The sequence below is a fragment of the Chiloscyllium plagiosum genome, unplaced genomic scaffold (assembly GCF_037043375.1).
Source record: "Chiloscyllium plagiosum isolate Xiang-an unplaced genomic scaffold, Cpla_swu_hap1 HiC_scaffold_12, whole genome shotgun sequence".
Taxonomy (NCBI): domain Eukaryota; kingdom Metazoa; phylum Chordata; class Chondrichthyes; order Orectolobiformes; family Hemiscylliidae; genus Chiloscyllium; species Chiloscyllium plagiosum.
This window is the reverse complement of record NW_028270150.1, coordinates 103,282,943-103,307,645: the sequence shown is the minus strand read 5'-3', so window position 1 is coordinate 103,307,645 and position 24,703 is coordinate 103,282,943. Positions and strand designations below refer to the sequence as shown.

Genomic DNA, 24,703 nt, shown 5'->3' with positions numbered 1-24,703 from the left:
GCAAAACCATTCAGTACTGAGATAAGGAAGAAATTCTTCACTCAGAGTTGCGAACCTGTGGAATTCTCTCCCACAGGAAGTTGCTGGGGCCAGTTCATTAAATTTATTCAAGAGGGAGCTGGGTGTGACCCTTGCAGCTAAAGGGATCAAGGGGGTATTGGGGGAGGGCGGGAATAGGATACTGAGATTGCATGATCAGTCATGAGCGTACTGAATAGTGATACAGGCTCGAAGGGCCAAATGGCCTACTCCTACACCTATTGTCAATGTTTCTATGTTTTATCTTATCTAAGAGAACAATGGGATCTCGATCAACTGGGCCAGTGGGCCAAGGAGTGGCAGATGGTGTTTAATTTAGATGAGTGTGAGGTGTTGCATTTTGGGAAGACAAACCAGGGAAGGACTTATACAGTTAATGGTAGGGCCCTGGGGAGTGTTGTTGAACAGAGAGACTGAGTGGTTCAGATACGTAGTTCTGTGGAAATGGCATCACAGGTAAACAAGGCCGTGAAGGAGCTGTTTACGTAGAACATTACAGCGCAGGACAGGCCCTTCGGCCCTTGATGTTGCGCCAAACTGTGGAACCAATCTGAAGCCCATCTAACCTACACTATTCCATTATCATCCGTATGATTATCCAATGACCATTTAAATGCCTTTAAAATTGGTGAGCTAACTACTGTTGCAGTGCCCCTTCCTACTCTCTCAGTAAAGAATCTAACTCTGACATCTGACCTAAATCTATCACCCCTCAATTTAAAGCTATGTCCCATCATGCTAGCCATCCCATCCAAGGAAAAAGGCTCTCACTGTCCACCCAATCTAATCCTCTGAATATCTTATATGTCTCATTAAGTCACCTCTCAACCTTCTTCTCTCTAACAAAAACAGCCTCAAGTCCCTCAGCCTTTCCTCATAAGGCCTTCCCTCCATACCAGGCAACATCCTAGTAAATCTCCTCTGAACCCTTTCCAAAGCTTCCACATCCTCCCTATAATGCGGTGACCAGAACTCTACACAATACTCCAAATGTGGTCACTCCAGAGCTTTGTACAGCTGCAGCATGACCTCGTGGCTACGAAACTCAATCCCTCTACTAATAGAAGCTAACACACCGTATGCCTTCTTAACAACCCTATCAACTTTCAAGGATTGATGTACCTGGACACCGAGATCTCTCTGTTCATCTACACTGCCAAGAATCTTACCATTAGCCCAGGACTCTGCATTCCTATTACTCCTTACAAAGTGAATCACTTCACACTTTTCCGCATTAAATTCCATTTGCCAACTCTCAGCCCAGCTCTGCAGCTTATCTATGTCTCTCTATAACCTACAAAATCCTTCATTACTATCCACAACTCTACCGACTTTAGTGTCATCGGCAAATTTACTAACCCATCCTTCTACGCCCTCATCCAGGTCATTTATAAAAATGACAAACACCAGTTGACCCAAATCAGATCCCTGCGATACCCCACTAGTAACTGAACTCCAGGATGAACATTTCCCAACAACCATCACCCTCTGTCTTTTTTCAGCTAGCCAATTTCTGATCCAAACCACTAAATCACCCTCTATCCCATGCTTCTGTATTTTGTGCAATAGCCTACCATGGGGAACCTTATCAAACACCTTACAGAAATCCAAATACACCACATCAACTGCTTTACCCTCATCCATCTGTTTGATCACCTTCTCAAAGAACTCAAAGAGGTTTGTGAGGCATGACCTACCCTTCACAAAACCATGTTGACTATCCTTAATCAACTTACTCAACTTTAGATGACTATAAATCCTATCTCTTATAACCCTTTCCAACACTTTACCCACAACCGAAGTAAGGCTCACTCATGTATAATTACCACGGTTGTATCTAGTTCCTTCATCAACAAAGGAACGATATTTGCCTCCAGTCTTCTGGCACTATTTACATGCTCCACGGGTTACAGCATTGAGTACAGGAGACATTGATACAGCCATACTTTGTGTACTGCGTACAATTCTGGATGTTGTGCTATAGGAAGGACCAGATTTACAAGGATGTTGCTGAGATTGGAAGGTTTCAGGTACAGGGAGAGGCTAGGTAGTCTGAGGGGTGACCTTATAAAGATTTATAAAATCACAAGAGGCATAGATAATGTGAGTGATGTGCCAGTAAATCACAGAATCACAGAGTGTTACAGTACAGAATGAGCTTATTCATCCTATCACTGCATCTGTCTCCTGGTGCCAACCTGCTGTATTGTCCCCCTCACCTCCAGCCCATATCCCTGCACACCCTGTTTCTATCCAACTAGTCATCCAATGCCCCTCTCTGAAGCCAAAGAACGCGCCTCCACCACATTTCCAAGCAGTGCTTTCCATGCCCTAACTACTCACTGGGTGACAATGGTTTTTGCTCACTTCACCCTCACTTTACTTACACATTACTTCAAATCTATGCCCCTTTACATTTAGACCATAGAGCATGAAAACAGGCTATTTGGTCCAACTTGCCCATGCTGACCAGTACCATTTGCCTGCATTTGGCCTATACCTCTTTAAACCTTTCATATCCATCCCTGTCCAAATGTCTTTTAAATGTTGTAACTATGCTGCCTCTATCACTTCCTCTAGTAACTCATTCCATACACATGCAACTCTCCATGTGAAAAAAAAATGCTCCCTTTTAAATCTTACCCCTCTCACCTTAAACCTATGTGCTCTAATTTTGGACTCCCCTACCCTGGGGAAAAGGCCTTTGCTATTCATCTTATCTCTGCCCCTCGTGGTTTTATAAACTTCAGCCTCCAATGCACGCGGGAAAAAAGCCTCAGCTGATTCAGCCTCTCCTTCTAACTCAAACCCTCCAGTCCCGTCAACGATCTTGCAAACCTTTCCTGCACCCTTTCCAGTTGAACTGCATCCTTCCAGGATGACCAGAATTGTACGCAGTTATTGTGCCACAGACAAGGTTAACATTGCACAACAATCCTGTAAGAGTTGGGCGGCATGGTGGCACAGCAGTTAGCACTGCTGCCTCACAGCGCTAGAGACCCAGGTTCAATTCCCGCCTCAGACTGTGTGGAGTTTGCACATTCTCCCCGTGTCTGCGTGGGTTTCCTCCGGGTGCTCCGGTTTCCTCCCACAGTCCAAAGATATACAGGTTAGGTGAATTGGCCATGCTAAATTGCCCGTAGTGTTAGGTGAAGGGGTAAATGTAGGGGAATGGGTCTGGGTGGGTTACGCTTTGGCGGGGCGGTGTAGACTTGTTGGGCCGAAGGGCCTGTTTCCACGCTGTAAGTAATCTAATCTAATAATAAACTCCAAGATTCTCAGGTAGCAGAACGCCAAACACCCACAAGGATTAAACACACCCAGAGACAGATGCTGTTGGTTGGAACTGCAGCCAGGCCGCAAGACGTAACTTGCTTCCTTGAGGGGCCTCATTTGGGTTGGTACAATAACATGTAAATCATTGCTTCAGTATTTGGTTGTCTGTGAGATTTTCTGATAAGCAGCTGAATGAAAGGTAGCTTGTGGTAATTTGGACACAGCAACAATTGTGCAAACTTCAGCAGTCATGATTTTGAGATGCCAATGTTCTGGGGTGGGCAAAGTTAAAAATCACACAACACCAGGTTATAGTCCAACAGGTTTAATTGGAAGCACACTAGCTTTCGGAGCGACACTATCACCTGATGAAGGAGCAGTGCTCCAAAAGCTAGTGCTTCCAATTAAACCTGTTGGACTATAACCTGGTGTTGTGAGATTTTTAACTTTAGCAGTGATACCTGTTATCTGTCAGCACAGTTGACTGATCTACTGATATCTGATCGACTGTCCCTCCCCTTAGTCTCACAGCAGTATCCAATTTCCCTGAGTCATTAAGACTCCACCCACCCACCCACCCCATCCCCACACTCAGCACATCTGCAATCTTTCCAACTGCTTCAACTTGGCATTTCTTTTCCCTTTCTTAGAATCTATTGTACTCTAATGTTACCAACACTGAAAAAAATAAGCGAGAGGTGTCAATTTTATTTCCAGATCTACAGATTTCCAATCTGCCCAATGCAGATGTCCTATCATCACCTATACCCTCCCAGCTGCCCAATATTGAGTCTGACCTCTCCTACTTGTCACTGAGAGGGATACAGATACATATGTTATCCCTTATTTTTTCATTCTCATGTGGCAATGCAAATATTTGTGCATATATCAATGTGACCTATCAGAAGTGGGATGTTTGCCAATGATTGCACAATGTTCAGCACAATACGTTACTCCTCAGATACGGAAGCAGTCTGTGTGCAAATACAGCAAAATGGGGACAATATCCAGGCTGGGGCAGTGAAGTGGCGAGTAAGATTTGCATCACACTAATGCCAGGCAATGACCATTTCCAGTAAGAGTCAATCTAACAACTGCCCCTTGATATGTAATGGCAGCACCTTCACTGAATTACACCTGACAATGTGGAAAATTGGGGCAGGTCAGGCAGCATCCCAGGGGCAGGAGAATTCCTGATGAGCTTATGCCCGAAACATCGATTCTCCTGCTCCTTCGATGCTGTCTGACTTGCTGTGCTTTTCCAGCACCACACTCTCGACTCTGATCTCCAGCTCACTTCCAATCCTCAATTTCTCCTAACGTGGAAAATTGCCCAGTTATGTCCAGTACATCCAAAGCTGGACAAAACCAACCTGGTCAATTACCACCCCATTATCAGTCTACTCTCAATCATGAAGAAAATGATGGGATGTGTCATCAATAGCACTATCCAGTAACATCTGCTCAGCAGGTTTTGCTCAGTGATGCCCAGTTTGGGTTATGTCGGGGCCATTTAGCTCCTAATCTCATTACAGCCTTAGTTCAAACACAGACAAAAGAGCTGAACTCCAGAGGGGAAGTGACAGTGACAGCCCTTGACATTAAAGCCACATTTGACTGAGTGCCACATCAAGGAGCCCTGGGAAAACTGGAATCAATAGTTATCAGGAGGGCCGGGGGGGGGGGGGGGGGGGGGGGGGGGGGGAGTCTCCATTAGTTGGAGTCATACTTGGAACGTGGGAAGATGGTTATGGTTGTAAGAGGTCAGTCATCTCAGTTCCAGGACATCTCTGCAGGACTTCCTCAGCCCAAACATCTCCAGCTACTTCAACAGTGTGACCATCCCTCCAGGTCTGCTGGGGATGTTGACCAATGACTGCACAATGTTCAGTATCATTCACCATTCCTCAGCGAGATAGCAGTCCGTGTTCGAATGCAACAAAATCTGCACAATATCCAGGCTTGGACTGACAAGTGGCAAAGTTACATTTGCACCAGGAGGCAATGAGCTCCAATAAGCTAGCCACACCCATACCTCACAAATCAATCAAAAAGGAAAACATTTCTGCTCTATGCAAATTGTTGCACATTCTGTTTGCATCTGCCACTCCCTCTGGCAGTTCATTCCATAAATGAGCCACCCTCAGTATCTCTATGCAAGCAGAATATGTGATTGTATGCAACATATCATGTATAATGTTCAAGAATATAAATGAATGGTTTTTCACTTGAAGCTGTGAAATACACTGCCTTTCACACCAAAAGTGATTACTTGCACATTTCAGTTTCCTCACTAGCTTGAATGCAATTCATTGTGTTCCTGAAAAGAAAATTGCTGCAAGCCACACTTTGTTGATGCAGTTCCTCAATTTAACATAAACGACGCATTATAATTTATTATCCAGAGATGAATCTTCGAGGAATTAAAGTCACAAGGAGTGGAGGCATGTACTCACCAATCCCGAAAAGAACAGGGAAAGAAAGCATTTTCCAGGGAGAATACCACATGGCATCACAAATCCCCCCACCACGATTCCTTTCCTGCTTGCCTTCCTGACTAGTTGAAGTGAACGGATGTGACGAGCTTGCTGCAACAGAATATGTGATTGTATGCAACATATCATGTATCATGTCAGACTTGTTCCTACTCGTCATATCATATCATGTCATACTTGTCTGTACTTGTGCACCATTTTAGGACAAGTCTTTACTAAAGGGCAATAAAACATTATTTAAATTGTATTATTGTTTTCTGGTTGAGTGTGTGGTGTTGGAAGAGCACAGCAGGTCAGGCAGCATCCTCAGATCCTTTTTCTGCTTGGATGCTGCCTGACCCGCTGTGCTTTCCCAGCACCACACTGTCAACTCTAATCTCCATCATCTACAAGCCTCACTTTCACCTATCTTTTTTTTCCCCCAGTTTATACCAGAAGACTGTGAAATAGAGAATCTGCAAGGACCATCAGCCAAGATGACTAATCAAAATAACAAGACTTAGGAGCCACATGGGGAATACCAAAGCATGCGGCGGCTCAGTGGTTAGCACTGATGCCTCAAAGTGCCAGCAACCTGGGTTCAATTCCAGCCTCAGGCACTGTATGCACGTTCTCCCTGTGCGTTCCTGTTGGATGGTCCAGTGTCCTCCCACAGATTGAAGCTGTGCACTTGAAGTGAATTGGCCATGCTAAATTGTCCTGCAGTGCACAGACTAGGGGGATTAACCATGGCAGATGTGGGGATAGGTGGAGGACTGGGTCTGAGTGAAATCTTTTTGAACAGTCGAAGCATTTCAATGGCTGAATGGCCTCCCTCCACATTGAAGGGGCTCAGTGACTCTCTGCTTGCAATACAGAATGAAACCAATAGCATGGGTTCAATTCCCACACCAGCTGAGGTTACCATGAAAGACTTACCTTCTCAACCTCTGCCCTCATCTGAAGGATAGTGACCCTCAGATTAAATCACTATCAGTCATCTCTCTCATGAGACCCTTTGGTCTGGCAAACCAATGTTCTCTTTTTGTGCAAATATCAGGCATTGGTATTATGTTAGGCCTTAAGAAGTAGGAGTGGAATTAGCCCATTCAGCCCCATCAAGTTACATCTGCTGTTTATTGAGATGAGACCATAAGATGTGGGAGCAGCATTGGGCTATTCAGCCCATAAAGTCTGCTCCACCGTTTGATCATGGCTGATATGTTTCTCAACCCCACTCTCCTGCTTTACAGATTACATTACAGTGTGGAAACAGGCCCTTCGGCCCAACAAGTCCACACCGCCCCGCCGAAGCGCAACCCATCCATACCCCTACATTTACCCCTTACCTAACACTACGGGCAATTTAGCATGGCCAATTCACCTGACCTGCACATCTTTGTACCTGACCTGCACATCTTTGTGACTGTGGGAGGAAACCGGAGCACCCGGAGGAAACCCACGCAGACACGGGGAGAACGTGCAAACTCCACACAGTCAGTCGCCTGAGGCAGGAATTGAACCCGGGTCTCTGGCGCTGTGAGGCAGCAGTGCTAACCACTGTGCCACCGTGCCTTCTCCTCATAACCCTTGGCCTTCTTACCAATCAAGAGCGTGTCTCGCTCTGTCTTAAAGACGCTCAATGGCTTGGCCTCAACAAGCTTCTGCAGCAATCAGTTCCACAGATTCACCACCATCTGGATGAAGACATTCCTCCTCATCTAAAATTCCGAAGGCTCATCCCACCACTCTGAGGTTGTGCCCTCAGATCCTAATCTCGCCCAATAGGGGAAAAATCTTCTCTATGCCCACTCTATCCAGGTCTCTTATTTTTTTTTGTAAGTTTCAATAAGATGCCCCCCCCCCCTTATCTTTCTAATCTCCATCAACTAGACCCAGAGTCCTCACCAGCTCCTCATAGTACATGCCCTTCATCCCCGGGATCATTCTTGTCAACCTCCTTTGGACCTTCTCAAATGCCAACACATTCTTCTTTAGCTATGGGGTCCAAACATTGCTCACAATATTCCGAATGCAATCTGACCAGAGCCTTATACAGCTAAAGCAGTACATCTCTGCTCCTGTATTCTAGCTCTCTTGGAATGAACACTAACATTGCACTTGCCTTCCTAACTGCCACTGAACTGGCAATTTAACCCGAAGAAAATCCCAAACCAGGACTCCCAGGTACTTTTGTGTTTCAGATTTCCAAAGCCTTTCCCAGTTAGAAAATACTCCAGGGCTTTTATTGTCCCTGAAAAACCTCATTGTTTCCTATATTGTATTCCATCTTCCATTTCTTAATCCACTTTCCTAGCCTGTCCAAGTCCTGCTACAGCCTCCCCACTTCCTCAACATTACCTGTCCCTCTATCTATCTTTGTGTCACCTGCAAATTTGGCCACAGTGCCCTCAGTTCCTTCATTCAGATCAATCACGTGAATGGATGTGATCCCAATACTGACCCCTGTGGAATTCCACTAGTCGCTGGTTGCCGAGCTGAAAAAGGCCCCTTTTTTTGCTATCTCTGCCTTCCAGAAGAAAGTGAGGACTGCAGATGCTGGAGATCAGAGCTGAAAATGTGTTGCAGGAAAAGCGCAGCAGGTCAGGCAGCATCCAAGGAGCAGGAGAATCGACGTTTTGGGCATGAGCCCTTCTTCAGGATTCCTGAAGAAGGGCTCATGCCCGAAACGTCGATTCTCCTGCTCCTTGGATACTGCCTGACCTGCTGCGCTTTTCCAGCAACACATTTTCAGCTCTATCTCTGCCTTCTGCCAGTCAGCTAATGCTCTGTCCATGCCAGTACATTGCCTCGAACACCATTGGCTGTTATCTTATTCTGCAGCCTCCTGTGCGGCACTTTGTGAGAGGCTTTCTGGAAATCCAAATAGATCATGTCCACTGGCTCTCCTTTGTCTAACTTGCTCATTACCTCCTCACAGAGTTCTAACAGATTTGTCGGGCACGTTCTCCCCTTGACGAAGCCACGCTGATTCAGTCCTATTTACCATGCACTTCCAAGTGTTCTGCAATGATTGTGGCTGATCTGATCATCCTTAACTCTGCTTTCCTGCCTTTTGGCTCCCATAACCCTTGACTCCATTCCTAATTAAAAATCTCTCTATCTGAGTGAAAACCAAAAGAACTGCGGACGTTTGAAATCAGAAACAAGGACAGAACTTGCTAGAAAATATCAGTGAGTGTAAATCTACAATAGTGAGTAGAGTGGGTGCTTTTTTGACTATATATTTTATTGTGATCTGTGTCTTGATTAAAAATATAAAATTGAAGGATGAAGTTAGCCTGAAGCAGTGTTTTCTTTAAGAGTAGTAAGACTGCACTCACTTTCTGTTGTCTTCTCGTTTCTGTGTCTGCATGTCATGATCTGATACTTTTCATGAGCTGTGATTAGTGTACTGGGCATCAGTTTTCACACATTCGCAAAGTGTGGCCATGCTTCTGTATTAGTCAGTCGCTCAATTAGCATGTGAAGAATGCTGGTTTTCATCAACTCCGGGCTGACAATAAAGCATGCGATTCATTCAGACAGTGTGCTGCTCATTCTTTACCACTGTCTTTCACAGCGCATGCGTGTCACCTTAAATTGAAGAGATGACTTTAGGAAATTTTGGTTCAAAGTTCTGCTGCTTGACATGAACGAGACTTTATCTATTGCCTTCGGGTCAGGACATGTCAAGGGCATGTCTTTTTGCATCTGTCATTCTGTGTCGATGCAATTTGGATAACTTCCATTAAATTATATCTATTGTCCACTATATGATAGTTTATTAAATCAATCTGTACCCATTGATGTTTGAATAGAGGATACTTTCTGTATCTTTTCATGTCAATATTTGCCTTCCTTAATTTATTTATAAAAGTATTTATTTTGTCAATTTGTACCTTTCAGTCACTTCCCATTTCAATTCCTCTTCCTATTCCCTCTCTGACATTACCATCCTCCTCCATTGCCATAGTGAACCAGCCTGCAAATTGGAGGAACAGCACCTCATCTTCCGCCTGGGCAGCCTACAGCCCGGACGACTCAACATTGAGTTCTCCGATTTCAAATAGCATCTCTTCCCATCCCCCGACTCCCTTCCCAGCCCCTCCTCCTTCTGTCCATTCCACTGACCGACCCTTCCTTCCAGCCACCAACCGAATTTATTCCTCTCATCGACTAATCAAGCTGTAACCCTCTCCCTGTGTTCACTTATCACTACCTCACCACCCTGCCGGTCTTTTCACCCGAAACCCTCCCCCACCCCCAACTCTATCTGCAGCTCCCCTCACCCCACCCCTCCAATTCTGAAGGAGGGTTAAACCCAAAATGTTGACTTCTCCCCCTCCTGATGCTGCCTGGCTTGTTGTGTTCTTCCAGCCTCCTGCCTGTCTACTTTGGATTCCAGCATCTTTGTGTCTCTAACTACCCGATGCAAGCAGGTATGTGGATCTATGAATTTATTGATTGCTGTTCCAGCTGGCTGCTTGTGAGAGTAGTAATCAATCTGTACCTGTCCATTTCTGCTGTGTGGATCTGTAAATATAGTTATCAAATTCTCACCATTAGTCTCCGATATGTGAATGTGTCAATCTACATACTGATCTGTCCTGTCAGCTTATGTATATGAATCGGAGAGGATAGTTATAAATCTGTAACTGCCAGTTTTGGCAACATGAATGTGTGAGTACAGTTACCAATCTATGCTCTGTCAATATGTGAGTGAACTTATCAATTGTTACATGGCAGTTTCTGCACTGTAAATATGCAAGGGTAACTGTCATAGAGTCATAGAGCTAAACACCATGGAAACAGACCCTTTGGGCCTACGCCTGCATACCGATCAGATATCCTCAATTAATCCAATTCCATTTGCCAGCATTTGGCCTAAATTTTTATAAACCCCTCCTATCCACCCGCACCTTTTAAATGTTATAATTGTATTACCCTCCACTACTTCCTCTGTCAGCTCATCCCATACACGCACCACCCTCTGCATGGAAAAGATTTCTCTTAGGTCCCTTTTATATGTTTCCCCTCTCACCCTTTCATTTACTCCGTTCTTGGATGTGTATGGTGAGCGTTTATTACCCGTCTCTAGTTGCCCTTGAGATGGTGATGATAAGCTGCCTTCTTGAACCACTGCAATCCACCTGCTGGTGGTTGCCCCATAATGCCCTTAGGGAGAGAATTCCACAATTTTGACCCACAATCTTGAGTATTGGACACCCCAATCTGGGAAAAAAAGACTTTGGTTAATCACCCTATCCATACCCCTTATGATTTTATAAACCTCTATAAGGTCACCCCTCAACTTCTGACACTCCAGGGAAAATAGCCCCATCTTATTCAGCCTCTCCCTATAGCTCAAACCCTCCACCACTGGCTACATGCTTATAAATCTGTTTTGCACCCTTTCATGTTTAACAACGTGTATCCTATAGAGGGAGAGCAGAAGGTTTACAGATAACATAACAGATATCCAGCAGTGAGTTACAGACTGGAATCTAGTCAAGTGTTTTGTGTTGTTTATATATGGAATAATAGATCCCTGGGAGTGAGTTGCAGACTGAAATTTAATTGAGGGGTCCAGGGTGGTTTATATCTAGAACAACAAGTATTCAGAATGTGAGCATGAGGGGTATAGTTAGTAAGTTTAACTGTGCATCCTATAGAGGGAGAGCAGAACTGAATGCAGTATTCAAAAAGTGGTCTAGCCAATGTTCTGTACAGTTGCAACATGACATCCCAACTCCTATACTCAATGCACTGACCAATGTACCAAATGATTTCTTCATGACACTGTCTACCTGTGACTCCACCTTCAAGTAACCATGAATTTGCACTCCAAATTCTTTTTGTCTAGCAGCACGCTCCAGGAACCTACCATTAAGTGTCTAAGTCCCGTCCTGATTTGCTTCACCAAAATGCAACACCTCACATTTATCAAAGTGCACCTGTCAGGTTATGCCGAATGAATGGCAGTTAGTTACCAAGCTGTCCCTGTCCAATTCTGCTTTATGAATGTTTGAGCCATTAGAAATCTGTGCCTGTCAGATTCTCCTCTATGTATCCGAGAATGCCGTTGTAATTCTATCCCAGTCACTTTCTGGTTTCTGAATATGTGAATGTATTTATCATTCTCTCCCTGTCAATTTTAGCCACATGGTTGTGTGAGCATAGTTCTCAATCTCCACCTGTCAGTTTTTGCTCTATGAATATCTAACTATTCGTATCAATATGAGCATGTCAGTTTTTGCGATGGGAATGTGTGAGCACAGTTCTCATTCTGTCTCAGTCTAAATCTGTATGTATACTTATCAATCTTTCCTTGTCAGTTTCTGCTAATTGGACACTTGGGTGAAAGTTAGAGACTGGAGTCTAATTGAGTCATTCAGAGTGGTTTGTATATGGAATAAGAGAACCGCGGGAGTGAGTTAGAGCCTGAAATCTAATCAAGGGGTTCAGGTGGTTTGCATATAGAATGATAGATACCCGGGTGTGAGTTGCAGACTGGAATCTAATCAAGTGGTTCAGGGTAGTGTGTATGTAGAATAACAGATACTGGGGAATGAGGGGCAGACAGGAATCTAATCAAGGAGTTCCATATACAGAGTAACAGATCCACAGGAGTGAGTTTCAGACTGGAATTTAATGAAGGTGTTTGGCGTGATTTATATAGAGAATAGCTGATCCTGAGAGTGAGTTACAGACTGACATCTAATCGAAGGGTTCAGTGTGGTTTATATCCCCAGGAGGGAGTTAGAGACTGGAGTCTAATTGAGGGTTTCAGGATGGTTCATGTATAAAATAACAGATTTCTGGGAGTGAATTGCAGACTATACTATAATCAAGGGGTTCTGGGTGGTTTTTGCATAGAATAACAGATACCCGGGAGTGAGTTGGAGACTGGAATGTATTCAAGGGGCTATGGATGGGTTAAATATAGAATATCACATTGCCGGGAATGAGTTTCAGACTGGAAATGAATTGAGGAGTTCAGGATGGTTTACGTATCGAATAACAAATCCCTGGGAGTCATTTACAGACTGGAATGTAATCGAGTGGTTCGGGAAGGTTTACAGATAAAATAACAGATACCCAGCAGTGAGTTACAGATTGGAATCTAGTCAAGTATTTTGTGTTGTTTATATATGGATTAATAGATCCCTGGGAGTGAGTTGCAGACTGCAATCTAATTGAGGGGTCCAGGGTGGTTTATATCTAGAATAACAAGTATTCAGAATGTGAGCATGAGGGGTATAGTTAATAAGTTTGCAGATGACACCAAAATTGGAGGTGTAGTGGACAGCGAAGGTTACCTCAGATTACAACAAGATCTTGATCAGATAGACCAATGGGCTGAGAAGTGGCAGATGGAGTTTAATTCAGATAAATGCGAGGTTCTGCATTTTGGGAAAGCAAATCTTAGTAGAACTTATACACTTAATAGAACATAGAACATACAGCGCAGTACAGGCCCTTTGGCCCTCGATGTTGCGCCGATCCAAGCCCACCTAACCTACACTAGCCCACTATCCTCCATATGCCCATCCAATGCCCGTTTAAATGCCCATAAAGAGGGAGAGTCCATCACTGCTACTGGCAGGGCATTCCATGAACTCACGACTCACTGAGTAAAGAATCTACCCCTAACATCTGTCCTATACCTACCACCCCTTAATTTAAAGCTATGCCCCCTCGTAATAGCTGACTCCATACGTAGAAAAAGGTAAGGTCCTAGGGAGTGTTGATGAACAAAGAGATCTTGGAATCCAGGTTCATAGCTCCTTGAAAGTGGAGTCGCAGGTAGATAGGATAGTGAAGAAGGCGTTTGGTATGCTTTCCTTTATTGGTCAGAGTATTGAGTACAGGAGTTGGGAAGTCATGTTGTGGCTATACAGGACATTGGTTAGGCCACTGTTGGAATATTGCACGCAATTCTAGTTTCCTTCTTATCGGAAAGATGTTGTGAAACTTGAATGGGTTCAGAAAAGATTTACAAGGATGTTGCCAGGGTTGAAGGATTTGAACTATTGGGAGAGGCTGAACAGGCTGGGGCTGTTTTCCCTGGAGCATCAGAGGCTGAGGGGTGACCTTATAGAGGTTTATAAAATTATGAGGGGCATGGATAGGGTAAATAGACAAAGTCTTTTCCCTGGGGTTGGGGGAGTCCAGAACTAGAGGGCATAGGTTTAGGATGAGAGGGGAAAGATATAAAAGAGACCTAAGGGGCAACTTTTTCCACACAGAGGGTGGTACGTGTGTGGGATGAGCTGCCAGAGGAAGTGGTGGAGGCTGGTACAATTGCAACATTTAAGAGGCATTTGGATGGGTATATGAATAGGCAGGGTTTGGAGGGATATGGGCCGGGTGCTGGCAGGTGGGACTAGATTGGGTTGGGATATCTGGCCGGCATAGACGGGTTGGACCGAAGGGTCTGTTTCTGTGCTGTATGAAATCTAACAAGGGAGTCGCACAGGGAATGGGATTTGGGAATAACGAATACCTGGGAGTGAGTTACAGATTGGAATCTAATCCATGGGTTCAGGGCAGTTTATGTATGGAAGAACAGATCCCTGCGAGGGTCTTACGATCCAAGACTCTGCAATTTGCAAAGCAAGATCATTCCCTCCGTGACTCCCTTGTTAGGTCCACGCTCCCTGGAATCTAATCGAGGGGTCTGGGGTTTTTTTATATACAGAACAGCAAATACCCAGGACAGGTTACAGACCAGAAGCAAATCGAGGTGTTCGGGGTTGTTTGTATATAGAATAATAGATACCCAGGAGGAAGGTACAGTCAGGAATCTAATTGAGAGGCTCAGAGTGGTTTAGAGATGGAATAACAGATTCCTGGAAGTGAGTTACAGACTGAAATCTAATCAAGCGGTTTAGGGTGGTAGATTTAGAGAGTAACACGCACCTAGGAGTGAGTTACAGACTGGAATCTAATCCAGGGGTTCAGGGCGGTTGATGTATAGAATAACAGATACCTGGATTGGAGTTATAGACTGAAATCTAATCGAGGGGTTCCACAAGGTTCATATATAGAATAATTGATCTCCAGGAGTGAGTTACAGACAGGAATCTACTTGAGGGTATCGAAGTAGCTTAAATACAATACAACAGATACCCGGGACTGAGTTGCAGACTGGAATCTAATCGAAGGGTTCAGGGTGGCGTATATGTAGAATAATAGATCCCCAGGAGTGAGTTACAGACAGGAATTTATTAGAGGGGCTAGGGGAAGCTTAGATATAGAACAACAGATGCCTAGAAGGGAATTACAGACTGGGATCTATTTGAGGTGTTTGGTGTGGTTTATATACAGAATAACAGATACCCGGGAATGAGTTAGAGACTGGAATCTAATCGAGGGTTTCGGGGTGGTTTATATAATGAATAACAGATACAAGGGAATAAGTTCCTGAGTGGGATTTAATCAAGGGGTTCAGGGTGGTTAATATACAGAATAATAGATACCAGGGTGGGACATACAGACTGAAAACTAATCAAGGGGTTTGGGGTGGTTTATGTACAGAACAACAGATACCTGGGAGGGAGTTACAGGCTGCAATCTAATTAAGGCGTTTAGGGTGACTTAAATATAGAATAACAAATCACCGGGAATGAGTTACAGACAGCAATCTAATTGAGGTTCAGGGTGGTTTATATATAGAAGACCAGATACCCAGGACTGTGTTACAGACTGGTTTATGTATCGAATAACAGATACACAGGAGTGAGTTACAGAATGGAATCTTATTGAGAGTTTGGGATGGTTTACACATAGCATGACAGATTTCCAGGAGAGAGTTACAGACTGGAATCTAATTAAGGGTTCACAGTGGTTTATATATAGAATAACAGATAACCGGGAAAGAATTACAGACTGGAATCTATTCGAGTGTTTCGAAGTGATGTATATACAGAATAATAGATTGCCCGGAGTGAGTTACAAACTGGAATGTAATCGAGGGTTCAAGGTGATTTATATTGGGAATAACAGATACCCAGGAATGGGTTACAGAATGGAAAATAATCAGGGGTTTCGGGTGGTTAATTTACAGAATAACAGATACCCTGGAGTGGAACGTGATCGAGGACTTCGGTGAGGTTTAAATACAGAATGACAGAAAGCCTGGTGTGAGGTACAGAATGGAATTTAATTGAGAGTTTTCTGGTGCTTTATATATAGAATAACAGATACCCAGGAGTGGAATCAAGTTGAGGGAATCAGGGTTGTTTCTGTAAAGAATAACAGAGTATCTCGGGAGTAAGATACTCTAGAATCCAATCAAGGGTTTTGGAGTGGTTCATGTTTAGAATAACAGAAACCAGGAATGAGTTCCAGACTGGAATCTAATATAGGGGTGCTGGGTGGTTTATCTATGGAATAACAAATCACCAGGAGTGAGTTATACACTGGAACCTAGTCGAGGATTCGCGGTGGTTTATATACAGAATAACAAATACCTGGGAGGAAGTTGCAGACTGGAATCTAATTGAGGGGCTCAGGGTGGTATATATACATGATAACTGATACATGGGAGGGACTTACAGACTGGAACCTAATCCATGGATTCCAGGTGATTGATATATAGAGTAACAGATACCCAGGAGTGAGTTACAGACAGGAATTTAATCGAGAGGTTCAGGGTGTTTTATATACAGAATAACAGATACCCGGGAGGGAGTTACAGACAGGAATCTAATTGATGGGTTTGGTTAGTTTAGCTACAGAATAACAGATACCTGGTAGTCAGTTACATACTAGAATATATTCGAAGGGTTCACGGTGCTTTATATATCGAATAACAGATACCCAGGAGTGAATAACAGACTGGCGTGGAAATGAGGGTTTCTGAGTGGTTTACAAATAGACTAACAGATCCTCAGGAGTATTTAACAGATTGGAATGTAATCGAATCGTTCAGCATGATTTTTATATATATTATATACATATATAAAATAACAGATATCCAGGAGTGAGGTACAGACTGGAATCTATTCAAGGGTTTTGGTGTGGATTATATACAGAATAACAGATGTCGGCAGTGAGTTGCAAACTGGAATCTAAGTGGGTGTTTTGTGGTGGTTTATATATTGAATAACAGATTCCTGGGTGTGAGTTACAGACTGGAACGTAATAAAGAGATTCAGGATGGTTTATAAACTGAATAACAGATACCCCAGAGTGAGTTACGGACTGTAATCAAATCAAGGGATTTGGGGTGCTTCATAGAGAGAGTAACAGATGCACGGGTAGTGATTAACAGGATGGAATCAAATTAATGGTTTTGGGGTGGTTTATGTATCAAATAACGGATACCCATACGGTAGTTACAGGCTGGAATATAATCGAGGGGGTCGGGTTGATTTATATAAAGAATATCTGATGCACAGGAATGAGTTACTGACTGGAGTTTAAATGAGGGGTTTGGGATGTTTAGTATGCAGAATAACAGAAACCTGTGACAGAGTAACAGACTGGAAACTAATTGAGCAGTTCAGGGCAGTTTATGTACAGAATAACAGTTACCCGGGAGTGAGTTACTGACTGGAAACTAATTGAGGGGTTCGGGTGGTTTATATGTAGAATAGCAGATACCAGGGAGGGATTTACAGACTGGAATCTAATTGAGAGTTCGGGATGGTTTATATACAGAATGACAGATGCCCACAAGTGAGGTACAGACTGTAATCGAATCGAACATTTCGGGGTGGTTTACATATAGAATAACAGAAGCCAGGATTGAGTAAGAGACTGGAAACTAAATGAGGGGTTCGGGATAGGTTATCTACACAATAACAGAAACCCAGTATTCAGGTCCATTGTTCCCTGAAAATGGCAATTAAGGTCAATAGAGTGGTCAAGAAGGCACATGGCATGCTTTCCTTCATCAGACAGGGTATTGAGTACAAGAGTTGGCAGGTCATGTTATCGTTGAATAAGACTTTGGTTGGGCCACATTTGGAATACTGCGTACAGTTCTGGTCACCACATTACCAAAAGGATGTGGATGCTTTGGAAAGGGTGCAGAGGAGGTTCACCAGGATGTTGCCTGGTATGGAGGGTGCTAGCTATGAGGAGAGGTTGAGTAGATTAGGATTATTTTCATTGGAAAGGAGGAGGTTGAGGGGGGACCTGATTGAGGCCTACAAAATCATGAGGGATGTAGACAGGTTCGATAGTAAGAAGCTTTTCCCTAGAGTGGGGGACTCAATTACTACGGGGTCACAAGTTCAAAGTGAGAAGGGAAAAGTTTAAGGGAGATATGCATGGAAAGTTTTTTACACAGAGGGTGGTGGGTGCCTGGAATGTATTGCCAGCGGAGGTGGTAGAGGTGGGCACAATAGCGTCATTTAAGATCTATCTAGACAGATACATGAATGGGCAGGGAGCAGAGGGATACAGACCCTTAGAAAATAGACAGCAGGTTTAGATAGAGGATCTTAGAAAATAGGCAGCAGGTTTGGAGGGCCGAAGGGCCTGTTCCTGTGCTGTAATCCTCTTTGATCTTTGAGGGGTTCCGTGTGCTTTATGTGGAGAATAAGAGATGCATGGGAGTGAGTTACAGACTGGAACCTATCAAGGGGTTTGGGGTGCTTTATATAAAGAATAACCAATCCCCGGAAATCTGTTGCCAACAGGAATCTAATCGAGAGTTTCTTGTTTGTTTATATACAGAATAATAGATCGCCAGGAGTGAGTGACAGACTAGAACCTGATCAAGGGTGCACGCTGGCTTATGTAAAGGATAAGAGATACCCAGGAGTGAGTCACAGACTGGATCCTGATTGAGAGGGTCAGTGTGGTTCACATGCAGAATAACACATACCCGTGAGCGAGGTGCAGACTGGAATCTAATCAAGGGGTTTGTGGTCAGTTGTATAGAGAGTAACAGATCTCCGGAAGTCAGTTGCCTACAGGAATCTAATGGAGGATTTCTTGGTAGTTTATGTATAGAATAACAGATCCCCAGCATTGAGTTACGGACTGGATTGGGATCAAGGTTTGCCGGGTGCCTTATCAAAAGAGTAACTGATACCAGGGAGTGAGATAGAGACTGAAATCTAATTGAGGGTTTCGGGATGGTTTATACATAGAATAACAGATACCTGAGAATAGATCACAGACTGGAATCTAATTGAGGGTTCGGGATGGTCTATATACAGAACAACAGATTCCCGGTATTGAGTTACTGACTGGAATCTAAGATAGAGTTGTTCGGGCTGGTGTGAATATAGAATAACAGACCCCAGGACTGGAATTCAATCGAGGGTTGGATATGGAATAACAGATCCCCGGCACTCAGTTACAGACTGGAATCTATTCAAGGGTTTCGGTGTGGTTTGTATATAGAATAACAGATACTCGGGAGTGAGTTACAGACTGGAACGTAATCGAACGGATTGGGCTGGTTTATATATAGAATAACAGATGTTCAGGAATGAGTTACAGACTCAAATCTAATCCAGGACTTGCAGTAGTTTATATAGAGCATGACAGACCCCTGGGAGTGAGTTACACACTGGAAACTAATTGAAGGGGTCAGGGTGGTTTAAATAGAGAAAAAACAGATATTCAGCAGTGAGTTACAGACTCAAATCTAATTGAGGGTTGGGGTGGCTTATATACAACATGAGATATCCCTGGGAGTAAGTTACAGACTGGAATCTAATCAAAGTTGTTCGGATGGTTTAATGAGTTACAGATTGGAACCTGGTTGAGGGTTTGAAGTGGTTTATGTACAGCCGGCAGATAGCCAGGAATGAGTTAAAGACAGAACCTAATTGAGGCGTATGGTGTGCTTTATACAGAGAAGTACAGATACATGAGAGTGCGTTACAGACTGGAACCTCATTGAGTGGTTCGGGCTGGTTAAAATGCAGAGCAACAGGTAGCCGGGAGCGAGCTACAGACTGGGAATTAATCAAGGAGTTCAGCGTGGTTTATATAGAGAGTAACAGATCCCCAGAAATCAGTTGCCTACTGGAATCAAAGGGGTTTTTCTTGGTGCTTTACATAGGATAACAGATCCCCGGCATTAAGTTACTCATGGGACACGAAACAAGGGTTTCAGAGTATCCCACTGAGAGTCTCTCTCACTCCGGGATTATCAGTCCCACACTATCCCACTGAGAGTCTCTCTCACTCTGGGATTATCAGCCCCACACTATCCCACTGAGAGTATCCCTCACTCCGGGAATATCAGCCCCACACTATCCCACTGAGAGTGTCTCTCACTCTGGGATTATCAGCCCCACACTACCCCGCTGAGCATATCCCCTACTCCGGGATTATCAGCCCCACACTATCCCACTGAGAGTGTCTCTCACTCCGGGATTATCTGTCCCACACAATCCCACTGAGAGTGTCCCTCACTCCGGGATTATCAGCCCCAAACTATTCCGCTGAGCATATCCCCTACTCCAGGATTATCATCCCCACACTATCCCACTGAGAGTGTCATCACTTCGGGATTATCAGCCCCACACTATCCCGCTGAGAGTATCCCTCACTCTGGGATTATCAGTCCCACACTATCCCACTGAGAGTATCCCTCACTCTGGGATTATCAGCCCCACACTATCCCACTGAGAGTATCCCTCACTCCGGGAATATCAGCCCCACACAACCCCACTGAGAGTCTCTCTCACTCCGGGATTATCAGCCCCACACTATCCCACTGAGAGTCTCTCTCACTCCGGGATTATCAGCCCCACACTATCCCACTGAGAGTCTCTCTCACTCCGGGATTATCAGTCCCACACTATCCCACTGAGAGTCTCCCTCACTCCGGGATTATCAGGCCCACACTATCCCACTGAGAATGTCCCTCACTCCGGGATTATCAGACCCATACTATCCCACTGAGAGTGTCCCTCACTCTGGGATTATTAGCCCCACACTATCCCACTGAGAGTCTCTCTCACTCCGGGATTATCAGCCCCACACTATCCCACTGAGAGTCTCTCTCACTCCGGGATTATCAGCCCCACACTATCCCACTGAGAGTGTCTCTCACTCCGGGATTATCAGGCCCACACTATCCCACTGAGAATGTCCCTCACTCCGGGATTATCAGACCCATACTATCCCACTGAGAGTGTCTCTCACTCTGGGATTATCAGCCCCACACTATCCCACTGAGAGTGTCTCTCACTCCGGGATTATCTGTCCCACACTATCCCACTGAGAGTGTCCCTCACTCCGGGATTATCAGCCCCACACTATCCCGCTGAGCATATCCCCTACGCCGGGATTATCAGCCCCACACTATCCCACTGAGAGTGTCTGTCACTCCGGGATTATCAGCACCACACTATCCCACTGAGAGTGTCCCTCACTCCGGGATTATCAGCACCACGCTATCCCACTGAGAGTGTCCCTCACTCTGGGATTATCAGCCCCACACTATCCCACTGAGAGTGTCCCTCACTCTGGGAATATCAGCCCCACACTATCCAACTGAGAGTCTCTCTCACTCTGGGATTATCTGCCCCACACTATCCCACTGAGAGTCTCTCTCAGTCCGGGATTATCAGCCCCACACTATCCCACTGAGAGTGTCCCTCACTCTGGGATTATCAGCACCACGCTATCCCACTGAGAGTGTCCCTCACTCTGGGATTATCAGCCCCACACTATCCCACTGAGAGTGTCCCTCACTCTGGGAATATCAGCCCCACACTATCCAACTGAGAGTCTCTCTCACTCTGGGATTATCTGCCCCACACTATCCCACTGAGAGTCTCTCTCAGTCCGGGATTATCAGCCCCACACTATCCCACTGAGAGTGTCCCTCACTCCGGGATTATCAGACACATACTATCCCACTGAGAGTCTGTCTCACTCCGGGATTATCAACCCCACACTATCCCACTGAGAGTCTCTCTCACTCCGGGATTATCAGCCCCACACTATCCCACTGAGAATGTCCCTCACTCCGGGATTATCAGACCCATACTATCCCACTGAGAGTCTCTCTCACTCCGGGATTATCAGACCCATACAATCCCACTGAGAATGTCCCTCACTCCGGGATTATCAGCCCCACACTATCCCACTGAGAGTGTCTCTCACTCCGGGATTATCTGTCCCACACTATCCCACTGAGAGTGTCCCTCACTCCGGTATTATCAGCCCCACACTATCCCGCTGAGCATATCCCCTACTCCGGGATTATCATCCCCACACTATCCCACTGAGAGTGTCTGTCACTCCGGGATTATCAGCACCACGCTATCCCACTGAGAGTGTCCCTCACTCCGGGATTATCAGCACCACGCTATTCCACTGAGAGTATCCCTCACTCCGGGATTATCAGTACCACACTATCCCACTGAGAGTATCCCTCACTCTGGGATTATCAGCCCCACACTATCCCACTGAGAGTGTCCCTCACTCTGGGAATATCAGCCCCACACTATCCCACTGAGAGTCTCTCTCACTCCGGGATTATCTGCCCCACACTATCCCACTGAGAGTCACTCTCACTCCGGGATTATCAGCCCCACACTATCCCACTGAGAGTGTCCCTCACTCTGGGATTATCAGACCCATACTATCCCACTGAGAATCTGTCTCACTCCGGGATTATCAGACCCACACTATCCCACTGAGAGTCTCTCTCACTCCGGGATTATCAGGCCCACACTATCCCACTGAGAATGTCCCTCACTCCGGGATTATCAGACCCATACTATCCCACTGAGAGTCTCTCTCACTCCGGGATTATCAGACCCATACAATCCCACTGAGAGTGTCTCTCACTCTGGGATTATCAGCCCCACACTATCCCACTGAGAGTCTCTCTCACTCCGGGATTATCAGGCCCACACTATCCCACTGAGAATGTCCCTCACTCCGGGATTATCAGACACATACTATCCCACTGAGAGTGTCTCTCACTCTGGGATTATCAGCCCCACACTATCCCACTGAGAGTGTCTCTCACTCCGGGATTATCTGTCCCACACTATCCCACTGAGAGTGTCCCTCACTCCGGGATTATCAGCCCCACACTATCCCGCTGAGCATATCCCCTACGGCGGGATTATCAGCCCCACACTATCCCACTGAGAGTGTCTGTCACTCCGGGATTATCAGCACCACGCTCTCCCACTGAGAGTGTCCCTCACTCCGGGATTATCAGCACCACGCTATCCCACTGAGAGTGTCCCTCACTCTGGGAATATCAGCCCCACACTATCCCACTGAGAGTCTCTCTCACTCCGGGATTATCTGCCCCACACTATCCCACTGAGAGTCTCTCTCAGTCCGGGATTATCAGCCCCACACTATCCCACTGAGAGTGTCCCTCACTCCGGGATTATCAGACCCATACTATCCCACTGAGAGTCTGTCTCACTCCGGGATTATCAGCCCCACACTATCCCACTGAGAGTCTCTCTCACTCCGGGATTATCAGCCCCACACTATCCCACTGAGAATGTCCCTCACTCCGGGATTATCAGACCCATACTATCCCACTGAGAGTCTCTCTCACTCCGGGATTATCAGACCCATACAATCCCACTGAGAATGTCCCTCACTCCGGGATTATCAGCCCCACACTATCCCACTGAGAGTGTCTCTCACTCCGGGATTATCTGTCCCACACTATCCCACTGAGAGTGTCCCTCACTCCGGGATTATCAGCCCCACATTATCCCGCTGAGCATATCCCCTACTCCGGGATTATCATCCCCACACTATCCCACTGAGAGTGTCTGTCACTCCGGGATTATCAGCACCACGCTATCCCACTGAGAGTGTCCCTCACTCCGGGATTATCAGCACCACGCTATTCCACTGAGAGTATCCCTCACTCCGGGATTATCAGTACCACACTATCCCACTGAGAGTATCCCTCACTCTGGGATTATCAGCCCCACACTATCCCACTGAGAGTGTCCCTCACTCTGGGAATATCAGCCCCACACTATCCCACTGAGAGTCTCTCTCACTCCGGGATTATCAGCCCCACACTATCCCACTGAGAGTGTCTCTCAGTCCGGGATTATCAGCCCCACACTATCCCACTGAGAGTGTCCCTCACTCCGGGATTATCAGACCCATACTATCCCACTGAGAATCTGTCTCACTCCGGGATTATCAGCCACACACTATCCCACTGAGAGTCTCTCTCACTCCGGGATTATCAGCCCCACACTATCCCACTGAGAATGTCCCTCACTCCGGGATTATCAGACCCATACTATCCCACTGAGAGTCTCTCTCACTCCGGGATTATCAGACCCATACAATCCCACTGAGAGTGTCTCTCACTCTGGGATTATCAGCCCCACACTATCCCACTGAGAGTGTCTCTCACTCCGGGATTATCTGTCCCACACTATCCCACTGAGTGTCTCTCTCACTCCGGGATTATCAGGCCCACACTATCCCACTGAGAATGTCCCTCACTCCGGGATTATCAGACCCATACGATCCCACTGAGAGTGTCTCTCACTCTGGGATTATCAGCCCCACACTATCCCACTGAGAGTGTCTCTCACTCCGGGATTATCTGTCCGACACTATCCCACTGAGAGTGTCCCTCACTCCGGGATTATCAGCCCCACACTATCCCGCTGAGCATATCCACTACGCCGGGATTATCAGCCCCACACTATCCCACTGAGAGTGTCTGTCACTCCGGGATTATCAGCACCACGCTATCCCACTGAGAGTGTCCCTCACTCTGGGATTATCAGCCCCACACTATCCCACTGAGAGTGTCCCTCACTCTGGGAATATCAGCCCCACACTATCCCACTGAGAGTCTCTCTCACTCCGGGATTATCTGCCCCACACTATCCCACTGAGAGTCTCTCTCAGTCCGGGATTATCAGCCCCACACTATCCCACTGAGAGTGTCCCTCACTCCGGGATTATCAGAC

At 45.6% G+C, this 24,703-nt stretch overlaps 1 protein-coding gene across 5 annotated transcripts in view; it reads right to left on the bottom strand.

Moving 5' to 3' along the window:
- LOC122554902 (uncharacterized) overlaps positions 1-5,881 on the bottom strand; it is a 51,450-nt gene extending 45,569 nt beyond the window's left edge. For all 5 annotated transcript variants that reach the window (XM_043700291.2, XM_043700289.2, XM_043700290.2 and 2 more), the window contains exon 1: positions 5,772-5,881. In XM_043700291.2, coding sequence (XP_043556226.1) covers positions 5,772-5,823 — 52 coding nt within the window. In that variant the 5' untranslated portion in view covers positions 5,824-5,881. The remainder of the gene's footprint in view (positions 1-5,771) is intronic.
- Positions 5,882-24,703: the final 18,822 nt, after the last annotated feature.